The 14,740-nt window shown below is 23.6% G+C and overlaps 1 protein-coding gene across 5 annotated transcripts in view; it reads left to right on the forward strand.

The window, feature by feature from the left end:
• Positions 1 to 14,740, forward strand: part of side-VIII (sidestep VIII) — a 431,976-nt gene that overhangs the window by 285,252 nt on the left and 131,984 nt on the right. For all 5 annotated transcript variants that reach the window (XM_075310736.1, XM_075310739.1, XM_075310738.1 and 2 more), the window contains one exon: positions 7,122 to 7,254. In XM_075310736.1, coding sequence (XP_075166851.1) covers positions 7,122 to 7,254 — 133 coding nt within the window. The remainder of the gene's footprint in view (positions 1 to 7,121; positions 7,255 to 14,740) is intronic.

Below are 14,740 nucleotides of genomic sequence, written 5' to 3' on the forward strand. Positions count from 1 at the left end.
GTATATTAAACAAAAAAAGGCCGATTAAATACGTCCATAATTCAGTTTCACAAAATTTTCGATAGGAAAAAAATTTTGACAACGTTTTCTATAGAAATAAAATTTTGACAAAAATTTATATAGAAATAAAATTTTGACAAATTTGTCTATAAAAATAAAATGTTGACGAAATTTCCAATGGAAATAAAATGTTGACAAAATTTTTTATAGAAATAAAATTTTGACAACATTTTCTAAAAAAATAAAATTTTGACAAAAATTTTCTATAGAAATAAAATTTTGACAACATTTTCTATAGAAATAAAATTTTGACAAAATTTTCTATAGAAATAAAGCTTTTACAAAATTTTCTACAGAAATTAAATATTTACAAAATTTTCTATACAAATAACATTTTGACACAATTTTCTATCGGAATAAAATTTTGACAGAATTTTCTACAAAAATAAAATTTTGACAAAATTTTCTTTAGAAATAAAATTTTGACAACATTTTCTACGGAAACAAAATTTTGTCAACATTTTCAACACAAATAAACTTTTGACAAAATTTTCCAGAGAAATAAAATTTTGACAAAATTTTCTATAGAAATAAAATGTTGACAACTATTTTTATAGAAATAAAATTTTGACAACATTTTCTACACAAATAAACTTTTGACAAAATTTTCTAGAGAAATAAAATGTTGATGAAATTTTCTACAGAAATAAAATTTTTATCAAAATTTTCTATAGAAATAAAATTCTGACAAAATTTTCTATAGAAATAAAATTTCGAAAAATTTTTCTATAGAAATAAAATTTTGCCAAAATTTTCTATGGATATAAAATTGTGACAAAATTTTCTATAGAAATAAATCTTTGGCAAATCATTTTATAGCAAAAATTTTTTGACATCATTTTCTACTGAAATAAAATTTTGACAAAATTTTCTATAGAAAAAGAATTTTGACAAAATTTTCTATAGAAATAAAATTTTGACAAAATTTTCTAGAGAAATAAAATGTTGATGAAATTTTCTATAGAAATAAAATTTTGACAATTTTTTTAAAGAAGTAAAATTTTGACAATTTTTTTTATAGAAGTAAAATTTTGACAACATTTTCTACACAAATAAACTTTTGACAAAATTTTCTAGAGACATACAATCTCGATGAAATTTTCTACAAAATCAAAATTTGTATCAAAATTTTCTATAGAAATAAAATTTTTGATAAAATTTTCTATAGAAATAAAATTTCGAAAAAAATTTTCTATAGAAATAACATTTTGCCAAAATTTTCTATAGAAATAAAATGTTGACAAATTTTTTTATAGAAATAACATTTTCACAGAATTTTCTGTAGAAATACAATTTTCACAGAATTTTCTATAGTAATAAAATTTTGACAAAATTTTCTATAGAAATAAAATTTTGACAAAATTTTCTATAGAAATAAAATTTTGACAACATTTTCTATAGAAATAAATCTTTGACAAAATTTTCTACAGAAATTAAATATTTGCAAAATTTTTTATACAATTAAAATTTTGACACGATTTTCTAAAAAAATAAAATTTTGACAAAAATTTTCTATAGAAATAAAATTTTGACAACATTTTCTATAGAAATAAAATTTTGACAAAATTTTCTATAGAAACAAAATCTTTTACAAAATTTTCTACAGAAATTAAATATTTACAAAATTTTCTATACAAATAACATTTTGACACAATTTTCTATAGGAATAAAATTTTGACAGAATTTTCTACAAAAATAAAATTTTGACAAAATTTTCTTTAGAAATAAAATTTTAACAACATTTTCTACGGAAACAAAATTTTGTCAACATTTTCAACACAAATAAACTTTTGACAAAATTTTCCAGAGAAATAAAATTTTGACAAAATTTTCTATAGAAATAAAATGTTGACAACTATTTTTATAGAAATAAAATTTTGACAACATTTTCTACACAAATAAACTTTTGACAAAATTTTCTAGAGAAATAAAATGTTGATGAAATTTTCTACAGAAATAAAATTTTTATCAAAATTTTCTATAGAAATAAAATTCTGACAAAATTTTCTATAGAAATAAAATTTCGAAAAATTTTTCTATAGAAATAAAATTTTGCCAAAATTTTCTATGGATATAAAATTGTGACAAAATTTTCTATAGAAATAAATCTTTGGCAAATCATTTTATAGCAAAAATTTTTTGACAACATTTTCTACTGAAATAAAATTTTGACAAAATTTTCTATAGAAAAAGAATTTTGACAAAATTTTCTATAGAAATAAAATTTTGACAAAATTTTCTAGAGAAATAAAATGTTGATGAAATTTTCTATAGAAATAAAATTTTGACAATTTTTTTATAGAAGTAAAATTTTGACAATTTTTTTTATAGAAGTAAAATTTTGACAACATTTTCTACACAAATAAACTTTTGACAAAATTTTCTAGAGACATACAATCTCGATGAAATTTTCTACAAAATCAAAATTTGTATCAAAATTTTCTATAGAAATAAAATTTTTGATAAAATTTTCTATAGAAATAAAATTTCGAAAAAAATTTTCTATAGAAATAAAATTTTGCCAAAATTTTCTATAGAAATAAAATGTTGACAAATTTTTTTATAGAAATAACATTTTCACAGAATTTTCTGTAGAAATGCAATTTTCACAGAATCTTCTATAGTAATAAAGATTTGACAAAATTTTCTATAGAAATAAAATTTTGACAAAATTTTTTATAGAAATAAAATGTTGAAAAAAATTTCCTATAGAAATAAAATTTTGACAAAATTTTCTATAGAAATAAAATTTTGACAACATTTTCTGTAGAAATAAAATTTTGACAAAATTTTCTACCGAAATTAAATATTTACAAAATTTTTTATACAATTAAAATTTTGACACGATTTTCTATAGAAATAAAATTTTTACACAATTTTCTGCAAAAATAAAATTTTGACAAAATTTTCTTTAGAAATAAAATTTTGACAACATTTTCTACGGAAACAAAATTTTGTCAACATTTTCAACACAAATAAACTTTTGACAAAATTTTCCAGAGAAATAAAATGTTGACAAAATTTTCTATAGAAATAAAATTTTGATAATTATTTTTATAGAAATAAAATTTTGGCAAAATTTTCTATAGATATAAATTTTGCAAAATTTTCTAGAGTAGTAAAATGTTGACGAAATTTCCTATAGAAATAAAATTTTGGCAAAATTTTCTATAGAAATAAATCGTTGACAAAACTTACTACAAAAATAAACTTTTGGCAAAATTTTCTGTAGAAATAAAATTTTGACAAAATGTTCTATAGAAAAAAAATTTTTGTCAAAATTTTCTAGAGAAATAAAATTTTGACAAAATTTTCTAGAGAAATAAAATTTTGACAAAATTTTCTATAGAAATAAAATTTTGATAATTATTTTTATAGAAATAAAATTTTGGCAAAATTTTCAATTGATATAAATTTTGCAAAATTTTCTAGAGTAATAAAATGTTGACGAAATTTCCTTTAGAAATAAAATTTTGACAAAATTTTCTATAGAAATAAATCGTTGACAAAATTTACTACAAAAATAAACTTTTGGCAAAATTTTCTGTAGAAATAAAATTTTGACAAAATTTTCTATAGAAATATAATTTAAAAAAAAAAATCTATAAAAATAAAATTTTGGTAGATTGTTTTTGCGATATGGAACATTTTTTGTGTTATTGGGGATTGGCTATATATAACTATAGACCAATATGGACCAATCTTGACATGGTTGTTAGCGGCCATATACTAAGACCACGTACCAAATGTCAACTGAATCGAATAAATTGTGCTCCTCCAAGAGGCTCCCAAATCTGGGGAATGGTTTATATAGGGGCTACATAAAATTATGGACCGATATGTATTTACATTTTTCCATAGTTGTTAGAGACCATAGACAAACACCACGTACCAAATTTCAACCGGATCGGATGAATTTTGCTCCTCCAAAAGGTTCCGGAGGACAAATCTGAGAATCGTTTTTTTTTTATTGGGGCTATATATAATTATGAACCGATATGGACAAATTTTTGCATAGTTATTAGAGACTATATACTGACACTATGTAGCAAATTTCAACAAGATTTGCTGCCCCTAGAGGATCCGTAAGCCAAATCTGGGGGTCGTTAAAGTGTTCCAATATGACCCATTTGCAATACCAACCGGCCTACATCAATAGCAACTACTTGGGCCTAGTTTCAAGTCGATGATTATTTTCGATAAGTGTACCGTTTGAGTGGGTCTTCATGAGGGAATATGTTCCATCAAATCCATCTGAATTTTTAAACATATTCAAATAACCCACTAGAACGAGGGTATTTCAAAGAAAACTTTTTATATTTGATTCATGATGATGGATGTTTAGGATACGCCCCAGCCGAATTTACGTCCATAAATTTTTGTTTTTTAATCACCACCATTACTAAATACATCTTATAAAAAATAAGAAGAATTTTCAATATAAAATTGAGGGTTTCGATTTCGGAAAAATATCAAGAATATTATAAGGAATAAAGTATCGCAACTATGTCCTCTAAGTCTACATGATTATATATATAAAAAAAAACGCAGAACTAAAAAACTGAAATAAAATAAAATTCCATATCACAAATCATTTCTAAATCATAGTTACGGATTTTTCATTATATCATATTTTTGTCCATTTTATTATTTTTATAAACAAAAACAAAACAAACAAAAAATAATATTTCACTCTCTTTAATCTCTCTCACTTGTTTAAGTATTTTTCTTCCTCAAGTCATTTACTAATCTAGTCAGGAATGGAAATAAAAATTCCGTAATTCCAACAGCATCATCATTATATGTATGCAATAGTAAGATGCCATAAGAAAACATTAGGTCTCTATGGTATTTTAAGAAAATTAAATTGCAGTTTTTTTTTTCTTCTGTAGTGTCTTATTCGTTTGTTTTACACGAATAATTCCTAGGAAACTTAGATGTTCGCCCCTTCTTTAAAAGCTGGACTTAACGTTAAGCAATTGCAAATGGAATTTGTTTAACTTTCTTTTGATTGCATACCATGAGACTATACTTGGAGAAACACGAAAGAAAGAAAGAAAAAAAAAACTACACAGATAATAAAATTGCAATAGTAAAGTCAGAATTATTGAGTATGGTGGATAGTTCAAAGGGGAGATTTTTCCACATAAAATCACTAGGGATAAGTTTATTCATCTTAATGGAGTACAAAGAGAAGAAGACGATTCCTTTTGAATCGTTCTTTTAAAGCCAAGGAAAAAATGTATATTGTTTGAAAATTAGAATGGTGTTAAATTTATTTTAATTTTATTATTAGGATTTTTTTTGTACTTTTCCATAATCATTTGCCACTAATGTAGAATTATAATATAGCTAAGTGATAAGTTAGCAAATATGTATTTTTCGTGACCACAAAAAAAAAAAAAAAAAATCTATGCACTTAAATTTTTGCTGATTTTTTTTTTCTGGATAAAAAAATCTTGATTTTATTTCTTTAAGTGTATGCCTCCTTAGAGGCATGACCAATTTTCCTTTGCGATTTTTATTCAACATTTTTCTTTGAAGTTTCTTCTCGCTTACTTTAACTGTCTGTTATTATTTCTCTTTCACTTGAAATCCCTTGGATATTTTGTAGAAAAGTGCAATTTGTTTTGCTAATTATAAGTAAATTACTCAAAGATAAAATACCAGGAGAAGAAAGAATGCTTTGGAGGAAAAGAAAAAAAAAAGGAGTATAAAAGTGAATAATCATAGTAGGACGTTTGAGACAACTGATATTTTAACCTAAAACTCGAACTTGGAACTTGGATATCAGACGTAGTAACACCGAAAAAAAAGTGAACTGTTTTATAGGAAGTATTAACTACCTCGCACGAAAATTGAACTAAATTTTACTCCACATTTTGAGATTTCCACAAAGCGTTGTTAAAACCAGGAAATTTGAATGCTCTGTTGTACTTTTTAACTGCAGTTCACGAAATTACATAATCTCATAGAAAAAAAAATTAACTAAAAGTAAAGCAGAAAATCATTGGCGCCAAATCATGACCATTTTAACCATACAGTAGTTCATTCTTACTATTTTTGGGAATCGTCCGAAATTTTTTTGGCTTAAGTTCATATTAAACTTATGTGTACGGTGATTGACCTTTATACTCACGTTTAGTTCGTAAAATTTTTGAGACATACTTAAAAAAGGTAAGGTTTCATTAAGCTGTGGAAAATTTCGGCAAAAATAATAAATTTAACTACAAGCAAATAAATTTAACTACAAGCAAATAATTTTTTCCAATAAAATTAAGTTAAATTTTTCGTTAGTTTAACTACCGAAATTTTTTTGCTGTGAATCAAATGATCTAAGTTAATGAATTATTTTATTTAATTATATTTGTTGCCTAAAATACTTGCAATAAACCCAGATATACAAGTTATTAATTTAGGAAAATCCATAAATGTTCCAATGTTAAAATAAATTTTTGTCTACTTGTTCAATTCATTTTCAAAAAAATAAGAAAAAACATAAAAAAATATTTCTTTTTGTATTTTTTTATATCCACCTAAAGACATTTTGAATAAGACTAGCAAATTTTTTTAGGGAAAATTTACTTTTCAAATATTTCTTTTTTTATTAAAACTCAATTATTTTATTTGTCCATCAATATAGAGTAAAATACAGAAAATTTAAATATATATTGCAAAAACTTCATAAAACTGTGGATTTTTATATATCATCCCTAAGGAATTCCTTGTGATGTGACAATTAAGTCCATGTCTGGAAGATCATTTTCGGGTGTACCTTAAAAAAATAATGACTAGAAACAACTCCCAATTTTTTTTTGCTGGGTAATTAAAAGAAACGCAAACCAGTCCCTTTGTGTCATTCAGCTTTTCCCAGAAGTAGCTACAATCTTCAAACTAAAACTAAGTAAAAATTTCCTCTACGTTGGTAAAAAAAATAAAAATAAATTTTTAATGAACAGTGGTGCAAAAAAATAAATTTTATTAATTATTATCTATAATAAATTACAAAAAAATAATAATATCACATGATAATAAATTAAAATATAATTTATTTCTTTCAGGTCCTCCTGTTGTTGCCGAATCGATATTGGGCACACATGCAAGACTGCCGTGTAATGTGACACCACCATTGCTGGATGATCGAGTAGCCTTGGTGATATGGTATAAAGTAGGACTTAAAACACCGATATACAGGTAAACTAAAATTAAAAAAAAAAAATGTGTATTAAAATTTGTTTGTTTTTTTCGCTTTCTTGATTCAAAAGGTTTTCTCATAAAACTAAAAAAAAAACAAAAACAAAAAGGCCGCCATAGCCATATCATTGGTCACTTTTTTAAAGAGTTGATACTTCTGTGTCCTTTTGTCAAAATTGTATTTCTTAGAAATTTTTTTCAAATTTTTATTTCTATACAAAGTTTTGCCAAAGTTTTATATCTATGAAAAATTTTGTCAAAATTTTATTTCTGTAGAAAATTTTGTCATAATTTTATTTCTATAGAATATTTTGACAAAATTTTATTTCTATAGAAAATTTTGTCAAAATTTTATTTTATAGAAAATTTTGTCAAAATTGTATTTCCTTAGAAAATTTTGACACAATTTTATTTCTATAGAAAATTTTGTCAAAATTTTATTTCCACAGAAAATTTTGCCAAAGTTTTATTTCTATAGCACACTTTTGTCAAAATTTTATTTCTATAAAAAATAAAATTTCTATAGAAAATTTTGTCAACATTTAATTTCAATAGCAAACTTTGTCAAAATTTAATTTCTATAGAAAATTTTGGCAAACGTATATATCTATATAATATTTTGGCAAAATTTTATTTCTATAGAAAATTTTGTCGCAATTTTTTTTCTATAGAAAATTATGACAAAATTTTTTTTTCATAGAATTTTTAGTCAAACTTTTTTTTAATGGAAAATTTTGTCCAAATTTTATTTCCAAATTTTGTAAAAAAAAGTTATTCATTTAGAAAATTTTGCGAAAATTTTAGTATCACAAAAAATTTGTGAAAATTGTATTTCCATAGAATAGATTGTAAAAGCAATTATTTCTATAGAAAATTTGATCAAAATTTATTTCAAAATCTTTATTTCTATAGCACACTTTTGTCAAAATTTTATTTCTATAAAAAATAAAATTTCTATAGAAAATTTTGTCAACATTTAATTTCTATAGAAAACTTTGTCAAAATTTAATTTCTATAGAAAATTTTGGCAAACGTATATATCTATATAATATTTTGGCTAAATTTTATTTCTATAGAAAATTTTGTCGCAATTTTATTTCTATAGAAAATTATGGCAAAAATTTTTTTTTCATAGAATTTTTGGTCAAACTTTTTTTAATGGAAAATTTTGTCCAAATTTTGTAAAAAAAGTTATTCATTTAGAAAATTTTGCAAAAATTTTAGTATCACAAAAAATTTGTGAAAATTGTATTTCCATAGAATAGATTGTAAAAGCAATTATTTCTATAGAAAATTTGATCAAAATTTATTTCAAAATCTTTATTTCTATAGAAATAAATTTTCTATAGAAAATTTTGTCAAAGATTTATTGCTATACAAATTTTTGTCCAAAATTTATTTCTATAAAAAATTTTGTCAAAGTTTTAGTTCTATAGAAAATATTGTCAAAATTTTATTTCTATAGAAAATTTTGTCAAAACTTAATTTCTATAAAAAATTTTGTCAAATTTTTTATTTCTATAGAAAATCTTGTCAAAATTTCATTTCTATAGGAAATTTCGTCAAAACTTAATTTCTATTGAAAATCTTGTCAACATTTTTGCTATGGAAAATTTTGGCAAAATTTTTTTTCTATGGAATTTTTGGTTAAAATTTGTTTCAATAGAAAATTTTGTCCAAATTTTATTTCCATAAGAAAGTTTGTAAACAAATATATTTCTATAGAAAATTTAGTCCAGATTTTAGTTGTATGGAAAATTTTGTCAAAATTTTATTTCTATAGAAAGTTTGGCCAAAATTTAATTTCTATAGAAAATATTGTCAAATTTGTATACCCTGCGCCACACTGTGGAACAGGGTATTATAAGTTAGTGCATATGTTTGCAACACCCAGAAGGAGACGAGATAGACACATGGTGTCTTTGGCAAAAATGCTCAGGGTGGGCTCCAGAGTCGATATAGCCATGTCCGTCTGTCCGTGAACACATTTTTGTAATCAAAGTCTAGGTCGAAGTTTTAGTCGAATCGACTTCAAATTTAGCACAAGTATGTGTTTTGGCTCAGAATAGATCCCTATTGATTTTGGAAGAAATCGATTCAGATTTAGATATAGCTCCCATATATATATATTTCGCCCGATATCGACTTATATGGCCCCAGAAGCCAGAGTTTTACGCTAATTTGCTTAAAATTTTGCACAAGAAGAACAATTAGTACTATAGTCAAGTGTGCCAAATTTTATTGAAATCGGTTAAGATTTAGATATAGCTCCCATATATATCGTTCGCCCGATATGGACTAATACGGTCCCAGAAGCCAGAGTTTTACCCCAATTTGGTTGAAATTTTGCTCTAGTAGTACAATTAGTAGTGTAGTCAAGTGTGCCAAATTTTATTGAAATCGGTTCGGATTTAGATATAGCTCTCATATATATCGTTCGCCCGATTTACACTCATATGACCACAGTGGCCAATCTTTTATTCCGATTTAATTGAAATTTTGCACAGGGAGTAGAATTATCATTGTAGCTATCCGTGCCAAATTTGGTTGAAATCGGTTCAGATTTAGATATAGCTCCCATATATATGTTTTTCTGATTTCGACAAAAATGGTCAAAATACCAACATGTTCCTTGTAAAATCGCCACTGCTTAGTCGAAAAGTTGTAAGAATGACTCTAATTTTCCTAAACTTCTAATACATATATATCGAGCGATAAATCATAAATAAACTTTTGCGAAGTTTCCTTAAAATTGCTTCAGATTTAAATGTTTCCCATATTTTTTTACTAACATTACCCTAGCGCATTCGCCGAATTAAATTTTAAGTCTATAGATTTCGTAGAAGTCTATTAAATTCTGTCCAGATCGACTGATATTTAAATGTATGTATTCGGGACAAACCTTTATATATAGCCCCCAACACATTTGACGGATGTGATATGGTATCGAAAATTTAGATCTACAAAGTGGTGCAGGGTATAATATAGTCGGCCCCGTCCGACTTAAAACTTTCCTTACTTGTTTTTCTATAGAAAATTTTGTCAATTTTTTTTTTCTATAGAAAATTTGTACAAAAATTTTATTTTATAGAAAATTTTGTCAAAATTTTATTTCTATAAAAAATTTCGTCAAAATTTGATTTCTATAGATAGATTTGTATTTTGAAAAATCATATCACTCAAAATCTAATGGCATATGATGATATTTAGTATAATTTTTTAAAAATATTCTTCATATGGTTTAAATTATAACTAAAAAAAATCATCATCCTTTTTTGATTGCGGAGACAGCATTTGTTAAACCTTTATGCCTTTAAACCCTTAGCTTTTGTTCTCAAAAAAATCTCCAACACCATAATATGAAATAAGTGAAAATTGATTTCATCAAAAAAACAAAAAAAAAAAATCTCATCCAAAAACTTCTTGCGGGCATTATTCGCATTCTGTCGCCATGCCTACAAACATTTCGATGCCAAGTGCTTACCCTCATTTTGAGTAGATGCCATGAGACACAGCAGGATCATCATCCGTTTTTTTTTTCTTTCCTCGTAAAGCAAGGGTAATAGCTTCATTGTTTTGTTGGCTTTTCATTAATTTGTCACAGCGAGCAACTACAGAGCCCAAAAAGTGGTGGTGATGATAACCAAAAAAAAAAAGTCACAAAGAAAGATAAATAGGAAGAGAAAAAAATTAAAGGAAAAAATCTATTTCATTTTTTTTTTTTGTTTTTGGTCTCTTCCTCATTTTCACTCGCTAATGAGCTGCAAAACTATTTTCGTTTGTATTCTGCCCCCTTGTCCCTTTTGTTTCCACCAACGAGAGGGAGAGATGGTGAATGAAAATATTTAACTTTTTGTTCAGTAACAATGTGCTGGCATTGTCGGCCATTTGGCTTATCCTGGTCAACAAGCAGAACAGAAAAAGTTGGTTTCCGAAGCTAAGAACTTGGAGGAGTGTTAAAAATCAAATGCCAGAGGTTTTATTTTAACCAGCCTTTACGAATTGTATAAATACCCTTTCTACATTAATTGTAGATCAGGAAAGAATTTGTCTAATAAAGTTTATTGGTTAAAAATCTGGCTTCGCTGTAGATACCGCGTTGACTCACTTCGGCTTTTATGCCTCAAGATAGCGTAGAATGTCACATGGGCAGCCCGATGTATCAGGCTCATATAGACTATTCAGTCCATTGTGATAGCACATTGGTGAACTTCTCTCTTACCACTCAGTGCTGCCCGATTCCATGTTAAGCTCAATGACAAGGGACCTCCTTTTTATAGCCGAGTCCGAATGGCGTCCCACATTGCAGAGAAATCACTTAGAGAAGCTTTGAAACCCTCAGAAATGTCACCAGCATTACTGAGGTGGGATAATCCACCGCTGAAAAACTTTTTGGATTTCGGTCGAAGCAGGAATCGAACCCACGACCTTGTGTATGCAGGACGGGCATGCTAACAATTGCACCACGGTGGCACGGTGGGCTACAAAGATAAAAGTTTCCGTTTTCCCGCATTGAAAAGGTATCGATCCATATCGAACACCTGACAAAATTTTTTACAGAACTAATAGAAATAAAATTTTGACAAAATTTTCTATAGAAATAAAATTTTGACAAAATTTTCTATAGAAATAAAATTTTGGCAAAATGTCCTATTGAAATAAATTAAGATTTTGATAAAATTTTCTTTAGCAATAAAATTTTGACAAAAATTTTCTATCGAAATAAAACTTTCACAAAATTTTCTTTGGAAATAAAATTTTGACAAAATTTTCTACAGTACTAAACTTTTGACATAATTTTCTATAGAAATAAAATTTTGACAAAATTTTGTATAGTAATAAAATTTTGATAGAATTTTCTATAGAAATAAAATTTTGACAAAATTTTCTATAAAAATAAAATTTTGACAAAATTTTCTTTGGAAATAAGATTTTGACAAAATTTTCTTTTGAAATAAAATTTTGAAAAAATTTTCTATGGTAACAAAATTTTTACAAAATTTTCGATAGAAATAAAATTTTGACAAAATTTTTACAAAAATTTCTATAGAAATTAAATTTTGACAAAATTTTCTATAGAAATAAAATGTTAATAGAACTTTCTTTAGCAATAAAATTTGGACAACATTTTCTATAGAAATAATTTTTTGACAAAATTTTCTATAGAAATAAAATTTTGACAAAATTTTCTATAGAAATAAAATTTTGACAAAATTTTCAATAGAAATAAAATTTTGACAAAATTTTCTATAGAAATAAAATCTTGACAAACATTTTCTATTGAAATAAAATTTTGACAACATTTTCTATAGTAATAAAATTTTGACCAAATTTTCTATAGAAATAAAATTTTGACAAAATTTACTATAGAAATAAATTTTTGAAAAAATTTTCTATAGAAATAAAAAATTGACAAAATTTTCTATAGAAATAAAATGTTGACAAAATTTTATATAGAAATAAAATTTGAACAAAAATTTCTATAGAAATAAAATTTTGACAAAATTTTCGAAAGAAATAAAATTTTGACAAAATTCTCTATATATAAAAATATTTTGACAAAATTTTCTGTGGAAATAAAATTTTGACAAAAATTTTCTATTAAAATAGTATTTTGACAAAATTTTCTTTGGAAATAAGATTTTGACAAATTTTTCTATTGAAATAAAATTTTGACAAAATTTTTTTTGGAAATAAGATTTTTAAAAAATTTTCTATAGAAATAAAATGTTGATTAAATTTCCTTTAAAAATTAAATTTTGATAAAATTTTCTATAGAAATAAAATTTTGTATAGAAATACAATTTTGACAAAATTTTCTATTGAAATATAATTTTGACAAAATTTTCTACAGAAATAAAATTTTGACGAAATTTTCTATAGAAATAAAATTTTGACAAAATTTTCTATACATAAAAAAATTTTGACAAAATTTTCTATACATAAAAAAATTTTGACAAAATTTTCTATACATAAAAAAATGTTGACAAAATTTTCTATAGAAATACAATTTTGACAAAATTTTCTATAAAAGTAAAATTTTGACAAAATGTTCTATTGAAATAAAATTTTGATAAAAATTTCTTTGGAAATAAGACTTTGACAAAATTTTCTATTGAAATAAAATTTTGAAAAAATTTTCTATGGTAACAAAATTTTTACAAAATTTTCGATAGAAATAAAATTTTGACAAAATTTTTTAAAGAAATAAAATTTTGACAAAAATTTCTATAGAAATAAAATTTTGACAAAATTTTCTATAGAAATAAAATGTTGATAGAATTTTCTTTAGCAATAAAATTTGGACAACATTTTGTATAGAAATAAAATTTTGACAAAATTTTCTATAGAAATAAAATTTTTATAGAATTTTCTTTAGCAATAAAATTTTCTATAGAAATAAAATTTTTATAGAATTTTCTTTAGCAATAAAATTTTGACAAAAATTTTCTACAGAAATAATTTTTTGCCAAAATTTTCTGTAGAACTAAATTTTGACAAAATTTTCTATAGAAATAAAATTTTGACAAAATTTTCTATAGAAATAAAATTTTGACAAAATTTTCTATAGAAATAAAATTTTGACAAACATTTTCTATTAAAATAAAATTTTGACAACATTTTCTATAGTAATAAAATTTTGACAAAGTTTTCTATAGAAATAAATTTTTGACAAAATTTTCTATAGAAATAAAAAATTGACAAAATTTTCTATAGAAATAAAATGTTGACAAAATTTTATATAGAAATAAAATTTGGACAAAATTTTATATAGAAATAAAATTTGGACAAAAATTTCACAAGAAATAAAATTTTGACAAAATTTTCTAAAGAACTAAAATTTTGACAAAATCTCTATATATAAAAATATTTTGACAAAATTTTCTGTAGAAATAAAATTTTGACAAAAATTTTCTATTGAAATAAAATTTTGACAAAATTTTCTTTGGAAATAAGATTTTGACAAAATTTTCTTTGGAAATAAGATTTTGACAAAATTTTCTTTGGAAATAAGATTTTGACAAAATTTTCTTTGGAAATAAGATTTTGACAAAATTTTCTTTGGAAATAAGATTTTTAAAAAATTTTCTATAGAAATAAAATATGTTGATAACATTTTCTTTACAAATAAAATTTTGACAAAATTTTCTATTGAAATAAAATTTTTACAAAATTTTTTATAGAAATGAAATTTTGAAAAATTTTCTATAGAAATAAAATTGTGCAAAATTTTGTATAGAAATACAATTTTGACAAAATTTTCTATTGAAATATAATTTTGACAAAATTTTCTATAGACATAAAATTTTGACAAAATTTTCTATAGAAGTAAAATTTTGACAAAATTTTCTATTGAAATATAATTTTGACAAAATTTTCTACAGAAATAAAATTTTGACGAAATTTTCTATAGAAATAAAATTTTGACAAAATGTTCTATACATAAAAAAATTTTGACAAAATTTTCTATAGAAATAAAATTTAG

The sequence above is a fragment of the Haematobia irritans genome, chromosome 5 (assembly GCF_050003625.1).
Source record: "Haematobia irritans isolate KBUSLIRL chromosome 5, ASM5000362v1, whole genome shotgun sequence".
Classification (NCBI taxonomy): Eukaryota; Metazoa; Arthropoda; class Insecta; order Diptera; family Muscidae; genus Haematobia; species Haematobia irritans.